This window comes from Xenopus laevis, chromosome 7L, assembly GCF_017654675.1.
Source record: "Xenopus laevis strain J_2021 chromosome 7L, Xenopus_laevis_v10.1, whole genome shotgun sequence".
NCBI classification, from domain to species: domain Eukaryota; kingdom Metazoa; phylum Chordata; class Amphibia; order Anura; family Pipidae; genus Xenopus; species Xenopus laevis.
Window position 1 is genome coordinate 38281966 of NC_054383.1, and position 26699 is coordinate 38308664.

General features: G+C 39.6%; 1 protein-coding gene across 1 annotated transcript in view; it reads right to left on the bottom strand.

Moving 5' to 3' along the window:
* The window catches only part of mcu.L (mitochondrial calcium uniporter L homeolog), a 71975-nt gene extending 57712 nt beyond the window's left edge, over window positions 1-14263 (bottom strand). The window contains exon 1 of the mRNA XM_018225389.2: window positions 14096-14263. Within this exon, the coding sequence (XP_018080878.1) occupies window positions 14096-14209 (114 nt within the window). The 5' untranslated portion in view covers window positions 14210-14263. The remainder of the gene's footprint in view (window positions 1-14095) is intronic.
* Between the last annotated feature and the right edge of the window lie 12436 nt (window positions 14264-26699).

Consider the following 26699-nt stretch of genomic DNA (forward strand, 5'->3'; position numbering starts at 1 on the left):
ATTGGGGCACAGTCAGCAACTGACAGTATTTGCTGAAGCAGCTGTAAAAATGTCAAAGAAGAGTACACGTAGCATAGATTGGTCATTAAATTTGTGTTTAGTATATTATATTACTTTTACAAACATTACATGATTACTTGATCTTGAAGATCTGCTCATTTAGCAGAGCCTTCTCCAATATGCTCACTTTGTCTGCAATATTGGGCTGATCCAATCCAAGGGCCCAACGATCAGATCACGATGACGAGCATACAGGCTATCAGAGCGAGGGCGCATCAAAGAACCAATGTGATCCTTTATCCGACGGGATTATCAAACCTGCCCAATCCAATCAATTATTGAAACCACTTGCTGAATATTCAGTCCTATGCATTACCAGTGTGATAGCCAAATGGGGCAAAAATCCAAACTGATCAGATAGAAAGGCAATAGGTAAGCCGGTATTTTACAGGCCTGGCCGGTAAAAATGATGGTTGATCCCAATGTTATTAATAGGGAAAAAAGATAAATAAATATGAAGGCCGGTATTTTTTTCCAGAAAAGGTGGCAACCCTACATGTGTGGCCAACTTTATGTTCCACTGTTCATTTTTAGGTTTCGTTTTCCTCTGAATTTGTCCTATGTTATTGCCCCCCAATGCACAGCATCCAGCAACTGTTACTGGCTTAGCTTTGGTTTCAGCCTTGCCTACTTTGTCATTATGTTTAAGTCTGACTGGGTATAATTGTTTTTATTAGCTCCCATAACCCAACAGAAGGGGACATGGTCTGTCATGGGATTGCATCTAGATGTAAAACTGAAATGAAGAATATCAAAGACAATTCCCAAAAGTTTTGATATACTGATGTTTTTCTATAAGAAGCCTACTTATGCAATGGTAAAACATTTAGTGTTTGTTTATTTTATAAGTCAAAATAAGCAAATCCAAAGCTTCAGTTTTGCACAGGCAGGGTCATTATATGGGCAGTTAAACTTGACAAACTGTTTAATAAAGAGATATTGCAAGATAAAGAACAGTCATTCAGATCTGTTTTAAAGGCAGTATTTTTTAATGATAATATCGCTCTGTACTCTCAGTCCTCAGCAGAGGCCGTACCCAAACAGTCACCAGAAACAAATTATGCAATTTCAAAATATGTTTTAAACTGGTAAATGCAAGTACTGTACATTTGTAAAGAATGTTTGCTTATTATATCAGGGAAGAGAGCAACATCTACCGCCAAGTCAAATACAATGGGATGTATCACAAGACCATAAGTCTCACCCCAACATTCTGAAAGTCAGATAATCCAATAACATCCTGACAACATTTAGCAACAATTTTACAGATGAGAGTGAATCTGATATTTGAAATAATCTCAAAATGTATTTTGGCTTCTACATGCCTAAAAATGAAAAAATGAATGGACCCAAGGCTAGCCCTGAAGGACATTCACTTGCGTCATAAAGAAAACAATTTTTTTTTTCCATTTTTACTTTACTTATCCTTTAAGCTAATTTAACCTTTAAAAACAGTGAATGTAAAATTTTAAAGGGTGCTATTCAAAGAACTTTTGCAATGTACATTCATTCATTATTTATTTTTTAAATTCCAAGATATTAAGGGATACATATTCTGTTAACATCAATGCATTTTGTAACAACAGCTCCACCTGCTGGTCGTTTTCCGATCAGTCGGACCACCAAGTAGTCAAGGAAGTTGTCAGGCGAAAGAAAGAGGGCCAGAAATAATAATAAAAAAAAATCTGTGATTATATGTTTTGGAAGTTTTAAAGGATAAGTAAACCTTAAAAATAGGCTGGTCTGATGTTCTTCTGGTTAGGAAAGAGTTGAGAAAGGTTTCTATTTTTTCCTAACCAGAAGAAAATCTGACCAGCCTAATTTTAAGGTTTACTTATACTTTAAAAATCCCAAAACAAACAAACAATCACATATTTTTTTTTGACAATTTCCTAATCATTTGTACAGAAAGGTCATTTGCTGCAGTATTATTAGCTTACTGCAGGTCAGAAAGGCAAAAGCCCCAACATAGCACATTAAAGTGCTTCCTGGTTTCAAACAGATATGGGCATGTGCAGGCCCGGATTTGTGGAAAGGCCACCTAGGCCCGGGCCTAGGGCGGCAGGATTTTAGGGGGGCGGCATGATGCCCAACCACACCCACATTGGTTCAAAAACACTGGGGATGTTCTAGAGATACAATCATTTTTAATTTTCCCATGCGCCAATCCCCATTGATGATGAAAATTTGCACACTAAAGGGGAGGGGACAGGGGCGACGAACGGCAGTGGGCCTAGGGGCGCCCACTATGTAAATCCGGCCTTGGGCATGTGAAAGGCCAACAGATGCCATTCCCTGCGAAGCTTTTGGAGAGAAAGAATTGATGAGAAGAAATGATAAATTATAAGATAAGAAGGAACACAGCTCAGAGAGCTGCTCATAAGACACTTCTATCAATAAAATACAAATAATTATCTGGTAAAGAACAATATATAAAAATTTGAATGTTTCATTACGTCCAAGCCAGTGATCAATACTTTCAAGACTTACACTTTGACCCTAAGGAAAATTAAAGGCAAATATCATACATGAATTAATATAATAAATAATACAACGTCAAAAATGTCCAAAGTTTTAAAGCTTTTCTTCTTTCCTGAGCACAGCTTTCAGTACCGTTAAGCCCAAAGCAGATTTCAGAGCACTGCCAGTTACACGGGTACGCCCGTCAGCCCACAGAATGGGTGCTGACCAACCATATTGCTATAATATTGAATCAGTTCAGTACAATAATAATGAATCAGTTTAAATGGATTGGCAGAGTTCAACAAGACCATTCCACAATTTATAATCATTAGATATGAGGTGTAATAGATAGTTATCACATAAAGAAGGGCAATGCCTTTCCAAGGCCCAAGTTTTCCAAACGTTGGGGCACGCCATGAGCTGGAAGCAGCTGAAACACCCCAAAACCCCACTCTTTTGGGGCAGGGTCAATAAATGCTTATACAAAATGTTGCCAGAAGAAAAGGAGGTTTCACAGACATGCTTGAAGAAAAAATGGTTTGCAGAGTAACTGCCACTTTAAAAGTTCCGAGACAGCCACAGACATATCCATTTACAATGTTTCAACTGCAAGAATGGCTTATGAGTGCTTCAATGCAAATTAAATTACTAATAAACCAATTTTAGTAGCAAATTTGCATCCCTTTGCTCAAGTAGCCAGTAAATCCACTTCATACAAATGTAGTTAGGTCGAAGCAGCTGTCAGCAGGGAGATAGGCAGAGTATGGATTTCTAGTCACTACTGGATACATGCGAATGGAGAAAAGACTATTATAAAGAAATGGAACATGATTGCTTCCAGGGACATTTTAGAACTTTAAGTGAGTGTTCTAAATGAGGGCATGAGACTTTAGAAGGGCACTCTTTGGATTATAGTTAGGTATTATTCTGATCCTTTTAATGGATCTTCACACTAAAACAAAGTTGTAACCAAACTAGCATTAAATGGGCACAAGAACTCTAAAAGAGATATGTTCAAGAAATAGGACTGTTAAATATAAAGAACAAAAGTCACTGCATGCAGCACTCAAATAAGCAAATGTGCCAAGTGATCACAGTGATTTATACTCCAGTTGCTAATAGATGGGATTGCATATAGTAGGGTAATTATACAGGGGGTTTCCTAAGCTTTTTTACCAAGTAATGCCAGATACAAACATCAGGACAAATCTCATTGTATTCAGTGTTTATGCAGGTCTGTACAGATATATAGCAATTAAAGATCCCAGATTTTATTATGCTGCATCTGTTACGTTATTTAGAACATGACTTACCTTGAGCAGCACTTAAATGGCGCCAGGTGCATTTGAAAGAAAGACCGTGTTTATTGATCCTGTAACAAGATATGAATTTATAAACCTAAATCCCTATTGTTATTATAATCCATCCCCCTCACACTCAGTAGTAGAGCTCTGAAACTGATATGCACAAGTTGGAGTGTCATCTTACTAGTTCAAATCAGGCCTGCAGACATGTCCTTCACTTGTCCAAATATTGTCAAAATTAACTATCAAATATTTTAATTATTGCTACACGTTTATCTTGTCATAAATTATGCATTAGCCAAAACATGCCCACAAAAAGTAACAGCAGTACAGGAACTGCCTATACCACAGGGGTATATTAGTGCAGGATAAAAGGAAAATGCATGACTCGACATCAATTTCAATGTACTTTGCCAGTTCTGCCTACAAGCAAGAGGAATGCAGTTTAAAAGTAGAATGACATTTTATTTAAAATGTATATAGCTTATATAATTATTTTCCTTGGGCTTGATAAAGGACAAGCTCCAGCTGAATATTATTTAAAAATTAAAGAAAGGGAAGGTGCGGTTATAATGCCAACACAAACTCATTAAAACCAAGATTTCGCTGAATGGAATTCCCTTCCTGTCAAAAATGCTTCTTATGGAGTAAAGACATAATAATTGCATGGATTGTCCAGTGTCAGAGGCAGGTACACTTTGTAACACAGATTATTATCCTGCTTTATTATTAGATCATTTTATGGAGTGACAATTCAGACAAGAGTACTAACTGAACAGAACAGCTGAACATTCAAGAAGCTGAACAGGCTAACAAGGTTCAATATTCTTCTTATGTAATCAGAATAACAGTATGGAAATGCATTAAAGCAATGCAAGGGGTGATTTATCACCAGGATCCTGAATGGAGATCCTTCCAGCTGTTTTAAACTTATACACAGCAACCCAGAGAGGAGGTGTAGTTACAGTAAATGGAGCCACAAAGCTCAAATGCTCAGTTTAGGCAAAAGAAAATCTGGAAAGGATTGCACACTCAATTTAGAAAAATTAAATCATATATTTATGACATAGGAAAAAAGTACAAAAATTACAAAAATAAAAGTGAGCCCAATGCGTTTCGACCATATTGGTCTTCCTCAGGGGCACAAATAACAAAAAAAAACAAAGAAAAGAAGGCAGTTGTTTTTTTGTGTTGTTTTGTAGTTTTTTTGTTATTTGTGCCCCTGAGGAAGACCAATAAGGTCGAAACGCATTGGGCTCAATGTAATTTTTGTATATTTTTGTTTCTTCTTTTTTTCTTATGTAATAAATATATGATTTGATTTTTCTAAATTGAGTGTGCAATCCTTTCCAGATTTTCTGTATGTGAGATTTGGAGACCCACATGGGGAGTCTCCCTTTGGATTAGCACCTCGCATTATATACTTTTAAGGGTATGCACCCTCTTTTCTAATTTTCAGTTTAGGCAAAAGCACTGTGTTTCTGCTGGTAGCCCCATTAAGTGGATCATCCTGTGATCTGGCACAATCCTGCCAGGTGTGATTTCATCGGGAACAAGGCATGTTAAATTTAGAGGAAGAGGGTTCATACAAACTATATTTTACTCTGTGGATCTTAAAGGTGGAAAAATAATTCAGGCAGCAGTAACCAACAAGTAGAGTTTTTTGGCAGATACTATCTAGTATAGCAGGTTAATTCCCATGAAAGGTCAACAAAGGTCTTTCTCACATTACCGTGCTTAATAAAATTCAAAGGGCCCTATATTATATCCCACGACTCTTCTGTAGTAATAATGCAATCATCAGAGTAATACTTTTGACCAACCACTCACTCTCTCTGTACAATGAGCTCGGGGATCCTATGTCAGAAGTGTGAATGACACTGTACATGGTAGTAATAAAGAGGCTTAAAGGTGGCACAGGGTACCATTTGTAAGCACACATTTAGCAGAAAATTTATATTTGGTAAGGTTTTATTTTTTTAGCAAAGAACCAATAAAAGCACAATTGACCTACATTATGTTGCCATGGTTTATACAGTTTACTGCAGTAACTAGGGATACCATCAACGGCTAAACAGAGATCAGAAATGCTCAACAGATATTGTTCTGTGTCATTCTTTCTAGATCTTCATTGTCAATGCTAAAGTCTGTCACACATACATTTAAACCATTTCACCTGAAAATATCTGTTCAGGGACAAAAAAATTAAACCTGAATCCTTATTCTGTTACCATTATATGAATTAGCCATTTTAAATAGTAATATTATACTAAAATACAAGAGGCATGAGTATTGCAATTTGCAAATGTTCATATTAATATGGTTTTGTTTAGTCTTCAGATGATTATAGTACCAAGAAAGCAATCCAGAAATTTTGGTGTTTACTTCAACAAAACTAGTAAGACATTAGTGTTGCATAGGCATTTCAGGTTCCACCTATATGCTATAGTAAATTAATTTATTAGGATGCAGTTGGTAAATGAAGGGCTTGTTTCACAGTGTGTTGGTTTTCTTGGCACTAGCACTTCAATGATCTGAAAATATATAATTCTTCTTGATGGATTGTATGGTTTACACTGTAAGGGGTAAACATGCACATGTCACTAGGCTGCTAGAGAAAGCAATGGTCTTATTCACAAATAATACCCTCAATACTTTACAACTAAGCTTATACTGCACAGCAAACCAGTTTTTGACCTTGTATTCAGGGAACAAGTGAATACATAGTATTGAGCCTCAAACAGTTTTCAACAAGACACTTTTTCATCAACTTGGACTAGAGTAACCTGAGCTACAGAACACAAGCCCAGTGGAAGGTGGTTAACAAAGGACTACGGGCCTAAATGGCAGAACATCTGCCACAACTCTGGAAACTGGAGTCCTTGGGATTGGGGGATGGTGTAAGACTGGTTAAAAAAAAGGCAGAGTGATTTTAATGATTTAAATAAACTCAGTATCTTAGTATAAATCTGGAATTTGGGCAGTTAACATTTCCCTGGCTGCAATATATTTACCTGGGTATAGGGTGAAATGTCATATGCATTCCGAAGTTGCCCGAAAGTTTCCTAGTGTGGCAACTTAGGACTACTTTGGAAAAAGAATAGATCCGAGTGCCATCCCGCCACGATTTCGATTCTAGCCGGCGGGAAGACTTTTTGGGGAGATTAGTCGCCAGAAGATGTGATTTGTCGCCGAGCAACTAAATCTCCCTGAATCTTAGAATGTGCGCTTACCCTTGAAAGGGATGCTCATCTTAACTAAGTTTGCTACTAAATGCCAGTTTTCCAAGTATAAATAATATATACAACATTCTGTATTGTCATTTTAAAGCAAGTTATAAATCTTGCTATGTAGCTTTATTGGGATAGACAGACCCCGCTCTCTCTCTTCTGGATGGGGTCACTGACCCCACTGGCTGAATGAGTAATGCTACCTGTAGTGGATTGCTGACGATTCTCTAGAGGCTGTAAATCCATATGGATTCAAACATTAGTCACAATTTAGTCAAATCATATCAATGACTTGCAAATGGCTATGTAAAGGGCAGGACATGCAACAGTGTTTGAATGCTGTCTTTTTAGCGATTTTCTGACCTTAATAATGGCTACTGGAAAAATATATAGATATTTATAACCACATTTAAGATGATAATCCTTTGCAAATGTGTTTTATATGAAGAAAAGTGTCCCACCATCACATCATTCTCTAATAATCCCCAAGTAGCTCTCACAATCATATGAACTTTTGGGGTTTTTATTCAGAGCATAACCACAAGGACAAAAAGTGATCATACAACCATCTGTTCTCTCATTATTGTCAAAAAAGTTAATAAGGACTAAACCATTATCTCATATATAAAAATTTTATGTTTATGAACAGTTAGCTCACAGTCTCTAAGTATGTTGCCCAAATGTCCCCAGTATAAGATAAGATTCTGCTACAAAGCAATTTTATCAGAGTCCAGTTTTGGATCCAATGATGACAGCTCTATGGAGCATTGAACATTACACTGAGTGGAACAACACTTATATTATGGAAACTGTAAAACAAAAGCAAGCAGAGTGCATCATATTTCATTGATACTTGTATTTGTATAACATTACCTATTTATTCAAGAATTTCGCAGCTCAGGATGCCCATGGGAACAACCCAGAAATCAGAAATGTAACCAGTGGATAAAAAGCAAAAATACTGAAACTAAGGAACCATAATAATATAATAGTATATTATATAATCACAGTGCTACGAAATATGTTGGTGCTATATAAATACATGTTAATAATAATATAATCATATTAACATGTAAGAATAAACTAAGCACAGAACTCCCCCTCCTCCATTACACTTGTGCCAGGTTCTGTATCTTAGCAACATCTTTCAGAACTTTCAGAATGCATGGAAACCCTCCCAAGATGCACGGCTGCTTCCTCGAAATCAAATGTAAACAACTTATGTATGCTGTGATATAACATTGCCTTTACTTTGCAAAGCAATGACTATTGAAGGCAAATACCATGCCAAAAACCCACAAGCACCTGACCAATATGCAGTTTTGGTGATTACTTGTTTTAGGGTCTTGTCGTGTTACACATATTAACCAAACATTTACAATACAAATATTTTCCACATGAGGGGGTGGGACAATGGCAAAGAAGGGGGGAATTGGTGCATGTCGGAGCTTTACTAAGCGGGACAGGGGTAGAACAATAAGCAAATACTGTACAAATTTACTAGCAAATAGATTTCTAATACGGGCCCTGGCCTTGGCTAATGTTTTGTCAAGTGAAATATCAACAGAGTGCCTCTAACAGACAGGCACAATATTACATACACTGAAAAAAGCAAAAGCCCATCTAAACTGCGGGGGGGGGGAATATTTCTCCTTTAAATGATGTGTGCTCAGGGACAGGACAAAAGGCTGCAGGGGTTACTTTTAGAATGAAAGTGAATGAAATAAAAATAGAAATATATATAAGGTATAAAAGAAATATACTTTATTTATGTAAGGCCAGCATATTTAGAAAGAATATATTAAAGGGGTTGTTCACCTTCCAAACACTTTTTACTCAGCTGTTTTCACCAGAAATAAAAGACTTTTTTCAGTTGCTTTCTGTGTTTCACTTTTCCAAAAGTTTTATGTTTAAACTTAGTAATTCAGGTACAGAATTCAGGAACAGTAAACTGTGGCAATTTGCTACATTAGTCGCCCGAAGTTGCCTCACAAGGAAACTTCAGGCGACTTCGGAAAACGAAGCGCCGCATGTGCTTTAGCGCATGCAACTTTTCATTATAGCGGATGGGAAGACACGCGGAGGCAGTTCGGGGAGATTGTCGCCCAGAAGAAGAGGCGATTAGTCGCCAGGCGACTAAATCTCCCAGAATTTCTTCGTGTGGACTAACCCTAAATGATTTCTATCAGTGTATGCTAATCATTAGAACCAACAGGAGCCAAAACATGACTGCCAATGACTGACTAAACACCGACATAGAACACATATTGGGCTTATTAAAATATATAAATTTTTCCACTGCCTACAGCTTTGGGTTCTCTCTTTACACTGGCTTTGATTGCAAGCTGTTTTTGCTACAAATTGAGTTGAGATTTCAATTTGTGGTATGTTTAAGGGCATTGTGTGTGTTGCTTATGTAGTATGGAGGATGCCATATTTATTTTCTACATTTACCTTGTTGTTTCACTAAGTGACACACCTGGAAATTGCTATTTCTGGTATTTTTATTGCTGGAAAATATTGGTTATCAGCACTGAGGTATGAAATGTATTTTAAAAGCCTTAAAAGCTAAGACCAGCTTGAAACATTTCAAATACACTTTTATCTATAAGCTGATTCCTTTATTTAGTCTACTAATTGGAGACCAAAACCAGACAGGCCTTGGGCTGGTTTTGTACTTTAAAAGATAAGTGCATGAAGTAGCTAAATCAAAATAGCAGTACAGGTATATCATGTTCAAAAGTGTGGGGAGGGTTCTGCCCACAGTATGGGGAACAATAGGAGAAGTGTTGCATGTCCCTGTACATGAAAATAACTCTATATTTAATAGGTGCTTATGCCCGAAACGTGCCAAGCTAACCATGCAGCATGTTCTTAATATGGACCAATAAATATTTCAGCTTTTAACCAATAATCTGGTGTGCGGAACTTCACCCTTTTTCCTTTCTCCAGAATACAGATAAACACTGAGGTGGTGTTGGAAACTTTCTAGGCAGTTGAAATTACAATTATAGATGTAAACCAAGGGGCATATTTTTATTATTATTATTATTATTATAATAATAAGTGTAAAAAGCTGTGTTAAATACAAACGCCAGATTTGCCTCCGTTATTTTACATTGCTTCCAGCGGAAGTCAAACGAATTAAACACGCATAAAATTTTTATATGATGAAGCCTGGGGATGTATGGTGTATTATTCCGCTGTTTTTTACACAACATAATAAATATGCTCCTTAGAGTGCTTCTTGAGTGGTTTAAATGCGTTGTCCTTTTTTTGTGTTTTTGTGATATTTGCTGTTTTAGTCAGAAACCCTAGGGTTTTCTGCATACAGGACCTGCATGAAAAGTGCATATACAATTAAGGTGGCCATACACCGGCCGATAAAAGCTGCCCAAAGACCATGTCGGCAGCTTATTAGCCAGTGGCGCCCTCCGATGGGCTTTCCTGACCAATATCTGGCAGAAAATCGGCCAGATGTTGATCGACAAGGTATAAAAAGTACTTTTTATTGAGAACCGCATTCGTTTGTTGATGCGGTCCTCGCTCCAAATGCCTGCATCCCTGTCAATGTGGGCATATCAAGCCAAAATCCACTCATTTGGCGACCTTTCCAAACATGTGGATCTGCCATGTATGGCCAACTTTAGGATACTCGATAATCTGATCTTTAAAAAAAGCTGTTGAGCTGAAAGCCTGGTATTGTGTCAAAAGCTGTCAATATCTCAAGAAACCACAACAAATAGAAAAGTAGAGTAAAATAATTCAGAGTGAGCACTTTGAGAATATACATCAGTTACATTTTGGGGGGTTTAGATCCTTAGTAATAAAAGAATACCTATTTCAGGAGCAAGGGTACACAGAAGGGTGACGCTCCCTGTGTTGTGTCCCTGTATCTTACCTTGTAAATTGGACTGTCACAATGCTCATCTCCAACCCCAAGCCAGCAACCCCATCAACAGAACACAGAGTCCGCTCATTCAATAATACAAGTTTCCAAAAAGATATTCCATATTAACGTTGTCATATTTTATTAATGAGATGCTTCCTACCAAAAATAGCAGTGAAAAGCAAGTCTGGCAGAGCAGAGACTGCAAAGTGCCAGAGGAAGAAATAGCAAGAACACAAATCCAGCACCTGTATAATACTGTACTTTTTCCACAGCATGAATTGTGTTTTCTACCTGTTCAGTAGTATACTATTCATGCAAGCCACAGGAAAGCAGTATATTAACATTTTAAGGGCCTAGTGCAACAACAGGGCCAGAACTAGGGACAGGCAGCAGAGATATATGAATCAGGCACAATTGGGGGACCCATCTGTAGCAATCAACACAAAGCAGTTTGGGTAATCAAGTGCTGGAGAGAGGATCATAGGAGAAGACCAAGCATAAGGGAAGGAGGGAGGTGAGAAAATGGGGGCGAGTGAGTTGGCAATACTACTTCGTTCTGTCCAAAAATATAAACTTAAGAGTAGCACATCAAATTACATGATCTTCAGAACAGAGAAACATTTCCATGTATCTTCTGAATTCTAATCACTCGTGTTGGGGTTCACCCTCTTTTTCAGACGTATTATTTGCAACTGCACCTGTCACTGTTACATGCTAAACACTGTACTGGCACGTGCATACACACGTTTGTGTGAGATACTTATACTTTTTTTTTGAATAATACGTAAGCACACACTTGGGATAGATGTGCTTTTATAGATACCAGGACAGATCTGTTCTACGGAGGAGGAGGAGGAGGAAGTTAATAACACACATAAATCCCTGAATGGAGCTGCATCTGTTTTGATGATTCAGCATTACAGAAATAAACAGGTATGTCAGTAATTTGCTCGGTGGTTAACCAAAGCTTGCAAGAAGTCATAGAAGCCAAAGTGTGTCCATATTAGAAATGGCCATTAGAACTGTGAGGAGATGAGCAGATTTTAGGAGCTTTTCAACTGAATGACTAATCATGTTTATGCACATCCAATCTATATATATATATATATATATATATATATATATATATATATATATATATATATATATATATATATATATATATATATATATATATATATATATATACACACACACACATATACACACACACATGTACTAAACTGTAATACAGATGGACCCGCACTCCGGATTGTGCATCCAACGTTTCGTCCCCCATTGATAAAGGCCCCAACGGGGGCGGAAATTTGGATACACTGTGATGCACAATAAAAGATAAACTTGCACAGTATCTGGAGCGCAGGTCCACCTTGCTCCTGTATACATGAAATTGACTGAGCACCCGAGAGAGAGAGAGAGAGAGAGAGAGAGAGAGAGAGAGAGAGAGAGACACATATACTGTAACAATATTGTAAGAATGGGAAACCTAACCAAAAAAAGATTCAATGATGCAACATTATGCAAATCAGCATTAAATCTTAAATGACACCAAAAAATTACTCTATAAGAAGTTACAGGTATGGGATGTGTTATCTGGAAACCTGCAATCCAGAAAGCTCAGAAATACTGTATGGATATGCCATTTGCCACACTGTCCTATATAACGAAATAATGTTTCATTTTTTCACTCTTTTTTTTTTTTAAGGGAGTAGAACTAAGTTAGCATAAATCCACGATGAATGCAAACCAATCTGCTTGGCTTGTTTTTATATTTAAAAATAATGTTTTCCACATAACAAGAAGATCCCGTCTACAAAATCGCAGGCATTCTGTATAAATGATGCCATGTCAATTCTAATATAGGCAGGTAGGTTCCTGATTATTGTTGCCACGAGTGCAGTATTCTTTGACTGATGCCTAAACTATACATTGTAACTATTTATTCGAATTGATGACAATACTAATGTTACAATTTGAAAAGGAAAGAGCTTCTTGCTTTGATGTATTCTTATGTATTGTTCATCAGATCCATAAGGACGTAAGATCATTTCCTTGGTACCAGTTGCTATCTAGCCCAGGGTGTAGAGTGGATGAGAATGCAGGGATAAATGCCTTTAATGGAAGGGGGGATGGAAAAGAGTATTCCCCTTTCCCAAGGATAGATGTCATGCTGGAAATCCTCCCACTCATTCAGCATAGCCTAGAAAAAAAAAAAATACTCTAGCCGGGTGGGGAGGTGCAAAAGAGGAAACCTCACTGCACCAATCTCTCCAATGTGTTTTAACTAAGAAACTTGGTGGTTTGGCCTGCTGGTATCCCACATGGTAACAATTTACTGAGCGGTACATAACCTATTTAGGAACAGTCAGCCTTTGGTGCTCCAGGTGTTGTTGAACTACAACACTCAAATCCCATGCTAGAAGACATGCAAGATGGGCATCCATGTAACTTAGGGTGTCTATTACTGAATAAGATAAAAGCAGTGAAAGAAATAAGGTAGATTAGAGCCCAAGTCCAATGGAAGTTGGAGGGACATAGGTTTTGCCAACTTGACTGCATTGGAGCCAATAGCAGAAACAACACCCTGGGAGAATCTGTTGCTGTAGCTGCACATTACATGTGTTACTACATTACTATAAAGTGATTCATGGAGAAGAGAACCCACTAATGAACAAGAATATTGAGGATTCTCTGCTGTGGATCAATCACTCCTTTTAGAACTATCCCTGCCCCTGACAGCTGCATTCTGCTATTGGGGGACAGGGAATTGTTTAAGTCTGGGCCGCGTACAAGGGCACATTTGCCTGGAACAGACATTTCAGGCTTCACATAGTGACTGTCAACCCGGGACAGTTGGCAATTGCAGATGTGCCCAAGTCACTGCAGATACAAAGCCTGGCAGCGCACAGAGACTGGCAGAGCTCACTGACCCTGCAGCAGGGGTGGATTCCGTCCTCTTCTATACACTGAACAGGGTGAAGATAGCAAGAGAAAGACGAGAGCCGGGGAAACACCCCCTCCCAGCTGAGTCTGTAGCCGCGCTGGCTGCAGCAACCGGGAGTTCCCTGCACACCCCGCCCCAGGACTCCTTGTCCTGACTCGCACACTGCTTCCTGGTTAAAAGCACGAACTCAGTTTTCACTCACCGTTCTGTGAGGCCGGTGCCTGCTGACTCCCAGCCCGGGGAATCCCGCTGTCAGCCCCCCGGCGCTACTCCTAGTCAGCAGCAGTAGCCGAGATCTACCTGCGCTGGCCGCCATCTCTCAACTGGAAGCGCTCAGGAGCCCGGGCGCGCAGCGGGGTTAGCAGGGCGGGACTAAAACCTGCTGCTCAAAATAGCAACGACCAATCGTGAACGAGAGGTGTGTCCCAAAAACTAAAGGGAATTCGCCCCACTCCACAAAGCTTCCGGGACTGTAGTGTAATGGGCGGGGTTTGCGAATGTTCAAAATCCGCCCACAGGGGGTCGTGGTCAGGTCCTGTGAAGGAGCTTGGAAGTTGTTCTTGTGAGTTACGGGATGAGTTTCTTGTACAGTTCCTCTGCGTTACACATATACACACACATATACACCCAGTCTATGGAAACTGGTCTTCAGGTTGTCAGGAAAAGAGTTATTAAAGGAGACATATTGTGTAAAAAAACAAGAATGTACCAGTGCCTTATACTCATTAGATATAGAAGAATTGTGCTTTAAAAAGTAGTGTTTCACACTGATTGAATATCTCTGCAAAAACCGTAATAGACTATTATGGTTTTTGCAGAAATATTCAATCAGTGTGAAACACTACTTTTTAAAGCACAATTCTTCTATATCTAAATGAGTGGCATAACTACCGGGGGAGCAGGGGGTGCAATTGGGTCAGGGCCAACACCCCCGCAGGGCCCCCTGGCAGTCATACACCTACTGGATTCAGCTGCAGCCGCACAGACGGTGGTGGGGGCGGGGCCCGGCTGCACGGCCCGCACCAGGGGGTCCGTCCCCACCTAGTTCCGTCACTGGTAATAGTCCCTCCCTGCTCTTCCCCTTCCTGCTCCCTGAATTCCCAGGCTGTGCAGGGAAGCTGGTGGCTCTCAGCTCACTGCACTGTAGGACAGGAACCAATCAGCAGCTAGCAGGACCTGATAGGGAACTGAATCCTGTCTGTGCTTGTGTGACTGCAGGGCTGTGATTGGCTGTCCCCCTCCTATTGTGCTTCTGGCAGGGACCATTAGGACACGCCCACCCCGCATTTGAAACCCAGAAAGGAACCAGAGAACATCTATATATTAGCTCTATGCACCATGTAAAAGCAACACCATATATTACGTATAATTGCCTAAAAAATTAGGGTTTTTTCATTTTTCCTATATGTCTCCTTTAATAAGCCATAGTAACTGGAATTTTAAATGCTGCTACATTCATGGACAAAGGGAAGAGAGACAAATATATATATAAAATCTACATGAAGGGGCCCTGGGCTTCCAAAAGTGTCAGGGGTCTGTCTAACAGGGGTTTGTATGTGCTGTACTGGTTGAGCATCTTTATAATACTGGGCCTAAATGTGAGCCAAACCAATAAGGGGTTATTTACTGTGTGCAGGGCATGGTACAAAGTTCCAAAAGCAAGTGCTGTACACCATCTTTATTTCATTTTGCTCCCTGCCTTGCAGGGATGCACCGAATCCACTATTTTGGATTCGGCCGAACCCCCGAATCCTTCACAAGAGATTCGGCCGAATACCGAACCCTAATTTGCATATCAAATTAGGTGTGGGAAGGGGAATACATTATTTACTTCCTTGTTTTGTGACAAAAAAGCACATGATTTCCCTCCCTGCCCCTAATTTGCATATGCAAATCAGTATTCCGAATCCGAATCCTGCTGAGAAAGAGCCGAATCCCGAACTGAATCCTGGATTCGGCGCATCCCTACTGCCTTGCACATCTATCAATTACTATAAGTTTCAGCACTCACGTTTCAGAGCTCAGGGAACTATGGGTATATTTATCAAAGAGTGACGTTAGAGGTCTCCACAGTCCTCTAGAGTGAAATTCAGCCACTCTACATTCATTTCTATAGGATTTTTAAAAGAGTATTTATCAATGGGTGAAAGTGAAAGCTCATCCTTTGATAAATACACCTTCAAATACCCCATAGAAATGAATGGAGAGTGGCGGAATTTCACTCTAGAGGACTATGGGGAACTTCACTCTTTGATAAATATGCCCCTATGTGTCCCATGAATACATACAGTGCTGTCCTGTGTTCAGCTGCTCTGAATTCATAAGGAGATGTCAGAGAAGCTGAGGCTCACCCTCCTGCCCACTAAAAATACCCATATGCCAATGGGCACAGGCTGCAATGGAGCCCCCAGGTGCTAATGATGTGTCTGCCCTGTGCCTGCTGATGATGTGCTCTGCTTGTAAAATAATGCAACACTTTCTGTATTTCAATACAGTAACGTTGCATACCAATAAAGCTTTGGCTCTTTGATTCCAAATCAGCCATATCCCAGTCTTCCAAAACAAACCAAATTGGATTCATACAAATCATTGATTCAGCACATTTCTTTTTAAATTTTTATACATTTGTTCAATCAGATACAAACGTCTGACTACTCTAGTAGGATGGTTAGAATCACTTTTCAACTCTTACTGTGAAATTAGGGGTGCTATAAGCGGCTGACCACTGTCTGCTAGAATCCGAAATAGTAAAAAGTGTACAACAATTATATTCATTTATTCATTTGGTGCCCTTAAGACTCACCAATTCTGGGAAGTATTGCTATGCATTGTAATAGGAGCACAATCCATCAGCATGCAATAAAAATAGCACATAAGTCCCTTGTGCAGAATAGCTGAGGTCTTTATTCTTGTGCCAGTTGTGCCTTTAATGGCGCATTGCCTGCCATGAGTGATTTGCACCTGTTTTCGCATGCTTCACCTATATGTATGTAGTGTATATATTCATATATTTATTTATTTAGGACTTGACAGGCAAAATCATTATGTAAAGATAACACTTTGGCACTCACAGTTAATATTAGTTCATCAAAAGTATTGGCCCAACGTGTTTCGCGATTTCCGACTTCCTCTGGGGCATAGTTACTCTAAAAAAGTTAAAACTATTTATACACAGACTTAGGAACGCTAAAGGAAATGACATCATATAACTCCTAAATGCCTATATATGGCTAAACCAAGTAGAAGGCAGCATCAGAGAAGGTTATGGCACATTTGCTGGATCTTTGACCAGGCCTGCCAATACCTAAAACAAAACACTTCATTAGTGACCTGTTCAGAAATGTATAATTTAATACAATCACTCCTTATTGTAGGATAGTGATAATGGTCATATTTGCTTACTTCCGAAATAATTATATTCTCATTGTAAATCTACAATTCATGGTAGTTAATTTAGTTATTTTAAAAGACTATCCTTTGATAAATCTGCTTTGTATTTCAATTTTTACTATTTGCGCTTTTAAGATGTAGAGTGCTCTGGTTAAACAGCAAGCTTAACTGGCGAACAAACCTATGTCCTTTTTTGTTTCCTCAATAAATCAATTATGAAAATTTATGATACACGTTACGGGCCCATTTACTTAGCTCGAGTGATGGAATAGAATAGAAAATACTTCGAATTTAGAGTGATTTTTTTGGCTACTTCGACCATCGAATGGGCTACTTCGACCTTCGACTACGACGTCAACTTCAAATCGAACGTTTCAAACTAAAAATCATTCGACTATTCGACCATTCGATAGTCGAAGTACTGTCTCTTTAAAAAAAAACTTCGACCCCCTAGTTCGCCACCTAAAACCTACAAAAGTCAATGTAGCCTATGGGGAAGGTAGGCTTTCTAAGTATTTTTTGGTCGAAGAAAAATCGTTCGATCGATGGATTAAAATCTGATTTGAACGAATCGCGGTAAATCCTTCGACTTCGATATTCGAAGTTGTAGGATTTCCATTCGGCAGTCGAATATCGAGGGTTAATTAACCCTCGATATTCAACCATAAGTACATTTGCCCCATAACAGCCAAATAATCAACATTTCCAAAAATATATTATTGTTTAGTCACTTGGCTTACTGGGCTTATCATGGATGGATTTCCTGTAAAAAAAAATACTCTTCTATAAAGCAATTAAGCTTAAATACATTAAAGTGAGCATATGTAAACAGATGTATTTGTTGTATTATATAGTGATTAATCTACTCCCTGTTGTAAAACATAGGGATATTATAAGTCACCAAGAAGTTTCATGACTATATAAGATCACAAGCCCAAAGACTGAGTGCTTTTATACAGATGGAACTCCGAGGTGATTTCTAATATCGAGGTGAGTTCTGATGCCATCAGTTATAAACGGTGAGTTCTGATGTCATTTCTGTCACATGACTCACTAAAATTTGTGTATTATATTAAATAAAGTACCCCCAGTTGCAAAATATGAGGATATTAGAAGTTACCTCGGAGTTTCATCACCTGTATAAAAACACTCGGCCTTCGGCCTCGTGTTTTTATATGGTCATAAAAAACTCCTCGGTATCTTATAATATCCTTATATTTTACAAGAGGGGGTACTTTATTCACTATATATTAATCACTTAGATTGTAATCTTTGTGGGGCTAAAAATTTATATTCTATTAATGTATTGAACACCGTGTTCTATAATTGTATTGGCTTAATGAACAGTACTGTGTATATACAGTAAGTAGAACTATATAAATATACCGTACATATGTATACAAATATACCACAATATATTGTCTGTATTACCCAAATCAAACAAGCCATAACTACTTACCAAGGCAATTTTCTATTTAGTGCATAGCTGCAAATGTGGCTTCAAACTCTGTACAGCGGGGATTAACCCCAGAGTCACTGTTATGAACAGAGAGACATTCCAACACAGCATTTTACAAAGTGATTTTACTGTAGCATTTACAAACCAGAGTGAAAGAGAGATCCTGCAAGTGACTGAAAGACTGACATTGTTTACAGCTCAGAAAAATATTAAGTAACAGAGATTTAATATGTGGCATAAACAACAGAGAATGAAGTTGCCAAAGATATAGATACCCCCAACATGCTGGTAGTTGTCAGAGAAAGCATTTATTAAACATTAGCTCTCATCTAATAGTACAAATATAGTCTACATCATTCACATGGGCAACATAATAAAACCCCTGTGCCTTTGCTGACATTTTATAGACCCCAGTATACATTACATTTTACACATGAACAGTATAGTAAGTTGCTCACAATTCAGAGCATCAAGGAGTTGTACATTATCAATAAAAACAATGTGATCATTTGTCTTCTGTGTCATGCTGTGGCATTTTATTTATCAGTGCTTGACACATATAAACATTCAGCAATAACACAGCAGCATTTTTTCTGCTAAACAAAGATTCCTACAAATGAAGAACTCAAAAAGTACCGTATATACTCGTGTATAAGCCGACCCGTGTATAAGCCGAGGTACCTAATTTACCTAAGAAAACTGGAAAAATGTATTGACTCGTGTATAAGCCTAGGGGCCCCATGTCAGATTTCAAAATGTGAATGTGTAAATGTGTAATCATGTTTTATGGCATAGAAATCTATCTAAAACTATTTAAAAGAGCCTCCCCATAATTCCATCAGCAGGAACAAAAGAGCCTCCCCATAATTCCATCAGCAGGCTTAAAGAGATAGGAAACATTCAGCTAAACTGCACTGTCGGGAAAATTTCACACAATAAATCAAGTTCACATTTCTGTAAATCCGAATTGAATGAAGGTCTGTGGTTGATAATTCCATGCGAAGATATAGCAGACAGAGCTATTATGTAATTCTAGTTACACATGGGGAGTGGTTATGGGAGAGGCCAGTTTCAAAATATTAGGTATTTAATGAGATATAGTTTTTTCCGTTGCTTATGGGGCCTTGATCGTTATCTGTCGCCCATGCATTAGCTGCCTTAAGCATTCAAGTCCATTGAGGTAAACATGTAAGGCTAGGGTTCATGGGCATCCAGAGAACATTTTACAGGTTGGAGCAAAGTCATCAATCAAGCAACATGTTTTCTAGACAATTTTGAGAAAAAGGAGTAACAAAAACTATGGAACAGAAAACTATGGAATCAGAGGCTGCACACTACCTCCCCACCACCCGCACGGGGCCCCCAGCCACAAATTCCCCTCTGTCCCCCCTTCTCCCCCAGTGCTTACCTTCTTCATGTGTATTACAGCTGCTATTGAGTGGGGGAGGTCAGGAAGGAGTGAAGGCAAGAAGCAGCTCTGCCAGCCGCAGGAGTGGATCTGGGCTGACGAGGCCCTGGGGGCCCACCTAATGTTCCCTCTTATTCCTTCTCGGCTATACGCTCCTTCCGCGGCCCCAGCAGGACTGTCTGTGACTGACTGTTACGATCGCCGCCCGGAGCAGGTCCAGGAGCTCCGGGCGGCGCGTCCTTCCCTGCCGGCGTTCGCTCCCAAAATGGCGGCGCCCATGGCCGCCACGTGGGTAGTCAGTCACAGACAGTCCTGCTGGGGCCGCGGAAGGAGCGTATCTACGGTATGACCCGCGTATAAGCCGAGGTTGAGTTTTTCAGCACATTTTGGGTGCTGAAAAACTCGGCTTATACGCGAGTATATACGGTATGTGTATTTGGAAAAAATAACTGTTCCTGGGGGTTAAATTCACTATGCGCCGAAAAATTCGATAGCGACGTCTTTGTCACACTTCGCCAGGCATAGTTTTGCCAGGGCTGTGCAAATTCACGAAGATCCAAAGTTGCGCACAGGTTGCCGAACGGTTGCAAAGTTGCGCTAGCGATAATACGATAAGCAGTCTGAAGTTACGCTAGCGATGCCTAATTAGCATACAGCGTGCAGTTAAAATACAATAGACGTGTATGCTGCAGCAACTACATTACACTACACAAGGCCAGGGAAACTTAATAAAATTTAATAGAGGTCTTATATTGCCCTACACATGTGCCCACTGTATAGTTTAGGTGCCAAATGTAAGGGGGAAGGAGAGTACCCTTAAAAAAATTTACGATCTTATTCAGCCTATCACCCAGTAAAAAGTAAAAAAAACGCCAGCGTTTTTTGGGACATAGAAAAATTTTCAACTATTTTTGAAGAAACTCCTATCTACTCTATTGCACTTCGCCTGGTCTGAGGTGGCGAAGTCAAGTCTGGCGCAAGAGGTAACGTTAAGTAAAACCGCAAGTTAGTGAATTAGCGTAGTTACGTCTCTTCGACAGAGCGCAACTTCGTCTGGCGTAAGGGTGCGAAGTAGCGCTAGAGTATGTCTACTTCGCTAGCGAATTTACGCCAGGGACCGTTAGTAAATCAGCAAAGTGGCAAAATGACGTCACGCTGGCGAATTTTTGCTAGCGTTAGCCACTTTGCCCTTTAGTAAATTTGCCCCCTGGAGTGGTGTGGCTCTTGGGCACAGAGTCTGAATTCTCTAAGTAACTGCATATCGTTATGAGAATAAAAACCGAGTAAACTGGAGCTGTGAACACATGGAAAACATGGAAGAAGCTGGACATGAACAGGAGCTGTTAATGAAGGATACGGACAGATAAGAGTTCTCATGTGTGGGGATTGGGCAGAAATGAAGTAAATAAATTACCACACTTAGAAAAGGTTCCCTGCTGTGCTTTTATTTATTTTATTTATTTTTTAAATAAAGATATAAAGATTGCATTCACTATTGTAAATTTATTGTAAAATAATGGGATATAAATTTGTATTTGTTCTATATAATTAGTAGTTGTTCACTACAGTTTGGCAGAAGGAAACTCTAAAAATGATTGCATACTCATAAGCTCGAACTATAACTTTAAATCAAGTATTTATTAAAGAGGTTGCTCACCATCCAACACTTAGTTCACCAGAAATAAAGACTTTTTAAATAACTTTCTAGTATCTATATGTAAAAGTTTTTCTAATATTGAAGTTACATTTTTCACATTCTTGTGTCTTTATAAGGGTCAGGCCACACTGGGCGTTTTGGGCAGATTTGGGCAAATAATCGCCTCATTTTTGTGGCGACCAATCTCCCTGTCACGGACACGGTACTTCCAACCGCACGTGACTTTAGGTGTGGCTATCAGGAGTCACTCACTCAGTCTCTCACTCACCATGCACACAGGTTGGACTGACACAAAAGCACCCCAAACACAAACCAACACCCACAAAACTCATTCGCTGCCACCATCTATCATTCACAGGCGATAGAAACCTAATGTGACTATTCCCCTGTTCTCTCTAACAGATAATAACTCACAACACCAATGCATTAAATACTCTCTCACTATAGTCAGTTAGTTCCTACTGATTCAACAAGTACTTCAGCATGCAGAGGGTTAAGGCTCACAGTTACACTCTTTCAGGCTAGGTTCGTTTAGAGCATCAAAGACAATCTTATTCAATTTTCTTTAATATTATAAAAGGTATAACAGTGCAAAACACAAAAAGATGTTACAAAAAGAGACATACATTCAATAATACAATTACAAACAGTTGTAAAATAAAAGGGAAAACATGGAAAACCTATACTTAACTCCAAAGATATAGAATTCCTGGTCCTGGAGGCAAGGGGAAACAAACGGGATAACTTCCAATCGCAATCGGTCCTCCAAATAAATCCAAAGTTTAGTCAGAAGAGCTGACTATTTATCAGTGATTTCAGGGCATCAGGTAACTGCACACTCCCCCCTCCTTCAGGAATGCAAGGGGCGTGGCCTAGCAGGACACAGATTGAGACCTCCTGTGAGTAGGAACTGGACCAAGAATATAATGACCATAACTCCTTATGGGAACATAGGAGAGAGATGATATTATATTCATTGGTTATTAATTCTCTCAGGGATTCCATAGATACTAAACATCAATACTGTGTGACCTGCACCTGCCCAGATATTCACATCTAATACACAGTGTACAAAACCTAGTCATGTTTGGACTCGTTTGAAATCTGAAATTGCCTTGAACCCATCACCAGTTTTTTATTCTGTTGGTACAACAGGTATGGGTTCTGTGAGGATAAATATATTTGAGTATACCTTATATGTGACCTTCACTTCACCTTCGAGGGTCTTGCTGGGAACTTTAAGTTCTCACTCCTTGGGCTTTCCCCATCCCCATGGAATGGCTCTTATCAGCCAGGGCATGGAGGAGGGCATTACAGCTCTGACCCCTCTGACCATAGTGAAAAGAGGCCTGTTATGTGTCTGATTTAGATGCTGGCAGAAATATTTCTCATGATACCTTGGCCTGTTTTATTAACTATTACAGGCCTGTATCATGACACTCCCCAAGCGCCTTCCCTCACTCTGCGCTGGCTAAAATGAAAAAAAAATGCCAGCACTAATCACACGCTGTGATTCCTTTTCCGAAGTCGCCCAACTTCGTTCGACTTCAGAAAAGGAACCGCCGCGTGTGATTAGTGCTGGCATTTTTTTAAATTTAAGCCGGCGGAGAGTCAGGGAAGGCGTTTGGGGAGATTTCTCACCGCAAAGACAAGGCGATTAGTCGCCAAGCGACCAAATCTCCCCAAAACGCCCAGTGTGGACTTACCCTAAAGCAGCTCTGAAAGAGAGGTCACCAAACTGTTCTAAATTGATACATGTAGTTGATACATTTCTTATCTTTCCACAGATACTGCTGAGTAATGTATCAACTAATGTAGCAAATTGTAACAGTTCAGAATCTGCTCCTGCCAGACTGAAACACCAGAGACAAATATTTAACTTAAAACTTAAATTTTAGATATATGTTTTAAAAAAAAAAGAAATAAAAACAATTGGAAAAAAGTATTTTTTTCCAGTGAACAATCTAAAAACAACTGCACTGAAAAAAAGTGTCTGGAAGGTGAACAACTCCTACAAACACATATGAATGTAAAACTTTGGCATATAAAACCTTGTGAGGTCATGTAAAAATCAATGGGTGCTTTCCTAGTCAAACGTCACAACTTTTCACTCAATTCAAGTTTTTTGAGTTTGTAAAATAACAAATTCAAGATATTCAAGTTTCTTTCCACAATTTTGTTCCAGATTTGTGCCATGTTTCCATGCTGTAATAATTACCTGGTAGGAGGAGCTCAAGATGTGAGGAGCGTCTCATGAGCCACAACACAAGCACAGCAGCACCCAGAAGTGAAACAGAACTGAGTACTGTGAGGGGAAGAAGAAGAGTGTAACCAAAACATGCCGAGGTCTGGGGCAGGCAGAGTTCAAGCAGAGTGGTCAGACAGGCCAAGCGTCTATTTAAATTTAGCGCCAAAAGTAATGACACTGGACATATTGACACTGGATTGACACATATTGATAATGTATCTGGACGTAACGATGTCCATAATGACGCTGGACGTAATGAAGTTGTGCATGCTGACGTCCGTGCTGGAACGCACATTGACCCACAACCTGGTGCAGACATGCACCTAGATGCCCATGCTACCTTTTTGTGGCCCCTGTTGGCCATGATCTTGCCGGTAGGTCTTACACATGCTCTCAATCAACGTACAATACAACCATCTTTTGGGGGATGGAAGTCTATCATTATTGGCTCAGACAAGGTAATTCTATCTACAGCACTAATCATCCAAGGAAATGATTTAATAAAAGGTGCAACAATTGCTACAGATCTAGACACCTATAACATCCAATAAGCAGTATCATTTACTGTTCACCAGTTAAATATCTTATTGGTTGCTAAGGGTTACTGCCAGGGGCGTAGCTATAGAGGAAGCAGACCCTGCGGCTGCAGGGGGGCCCAGGAGGTATAGGGGCCCCACGAGGCCCTAATTCATATACAATTTCAATAAATATTGGAGAAACAAGTCAACCTCTAAACATTTTGGGGGCCTGAAAAATAATTTGCTGTGGGGCCCAGTAATATCTAGTTACGCCACTGGTTACTGCACTTGGGAAAATGTTGTGCCTATTTTATATTCCCATCACAATATTGATAATCATCATTTGCTGTAGGAAAGCATCCCAAAATGGCTTGGTTAATTGCCTGTTCCATAGCTTTATATTATTCACATAAGAATCTAGTAAATTCTGGCAGATGGCCTTTCTTCCCATTTACTAAAATAGGCCTAACATCCTATTACAATTCTCTGTCAATTTTAAAATATTGATAGTGGTGTATGCACTCTCTTTTAAAGGGGTTGTTCACCCTCCAAATACCTTTTTCAGCTGTTTTCAGATTGTTCATCAGAAATAAATACTTTTTTTTAAATTGCGCTCTGCATTCTTCTGCCACTTCTGTGTTCACGCCACCTGACTATCATTGGCTTTATTCGGTGCACCGAGCATGATGTCATCATGCCTTGGTGCAAAGTTTAAATATTTAAAGGGGCCTCGGGCAAATACTCACTGCCCAACATAAGGTCTATTTCTTAGTTCCTGGGTGGGATTTCTTACTGACTTCATCTAGTTAGCTTCCTGCCCTGACCCATGCTTGTCATTGACTACCCTCTCAGATCCTGTTCTGTACTATGATATGATATCGGTGTGTTAGACTTGACCTGTAACCCGACTACTCCTTCATGTCCTGAGTTTGTACCGCACTGCCTGATTGTTACTGACCCAGCCTGGCCTTAGACTATCTTGTTTCCCATTCTAACACTCCATGCTTGGTTCCCTAGCTTGCTTAGAACTTCCTCCTTTGGCCTCTCACACCAAGATCTGGTGGCATCTGAGTAGCGGACCGCTCCTCCCGAAGCCAAAGGAGGCTATTATAGGCGGAAGAGTGAGCCATGACCAGGTTCTTGGAGTTTGTTCTGAGTTTGGGAAACCCTGCATAACAGCAGGAAGTTAGTTAGAATCTAACAAAAACTAAAACAGAAGAAGAATATATTATCCGTGTGGCAATTTTATATAACATGGGGTAGGCAGTAAAATGAATTAAGGTTTTTACTCTAGTCACAGAGAGGTGATTCAGTAATGCTTCTACTTGAGATTACTCCTTGTCAGGGTCGGACTGGGCCGGTGGGACACTGGGGAAAACCCGGTTGGCCCGGCCCTCGTGGGCCCCACGCTAGGCTAGATTCACTTCCTGATCAGGCAAAAAAAAAAATCTGTGCGGCACGGTTCGCTGCTGTTTACGCATGCGTGCCATGCTCTCCTGTTTGCGCATGCGTGCTGTGTGCTGCTATTCACGCATGCGTTTGTGTATGCGCGAAACGCGATTTCTCATAAGGCTCTAGAGGTTTAGAACCCGGTGGGCCCCAAATGCGCTGCTCCTTGTGGCATTATAATGAAAACTGACCCTGATTACTGCCTTAACTTTCTTATGCTCATTGCTTAACCTACGACTATAACAAAACAACTCATTTATACTAGAGTCAAATATAAGTTTTAGGCTTATTGGGGAACCAAAGTCAACTTGGCCCATACCTCAACTTTGTAGGCTATGCTACCTTAAGGGGCTGATTCACCTTTTTGTTAACTTTTAGCACTTGATATAATGGTCAATTCTAAGAACCTTTTCAATTGGTCTTCATTATTTAATTTCTATAGTTTTTTAATTATTTGCCTTTTTCTTCTGAATCTTTCCAGCTTTCAAATGGCCCCATCTAAAAACAAATGCTCTGTAAGGCTACACATGTATTGTTATTGCTACTTTTTATTACTCATCTTTCTATTCAGGGCCTTTCTTATACATATTCCAGTCTTTTATTCAAATCAATACATGGTTGCTAGGGTAATTTGGACCCTACAAACCAGACAGCAGAAACTGCAAACTGGAGAGCTG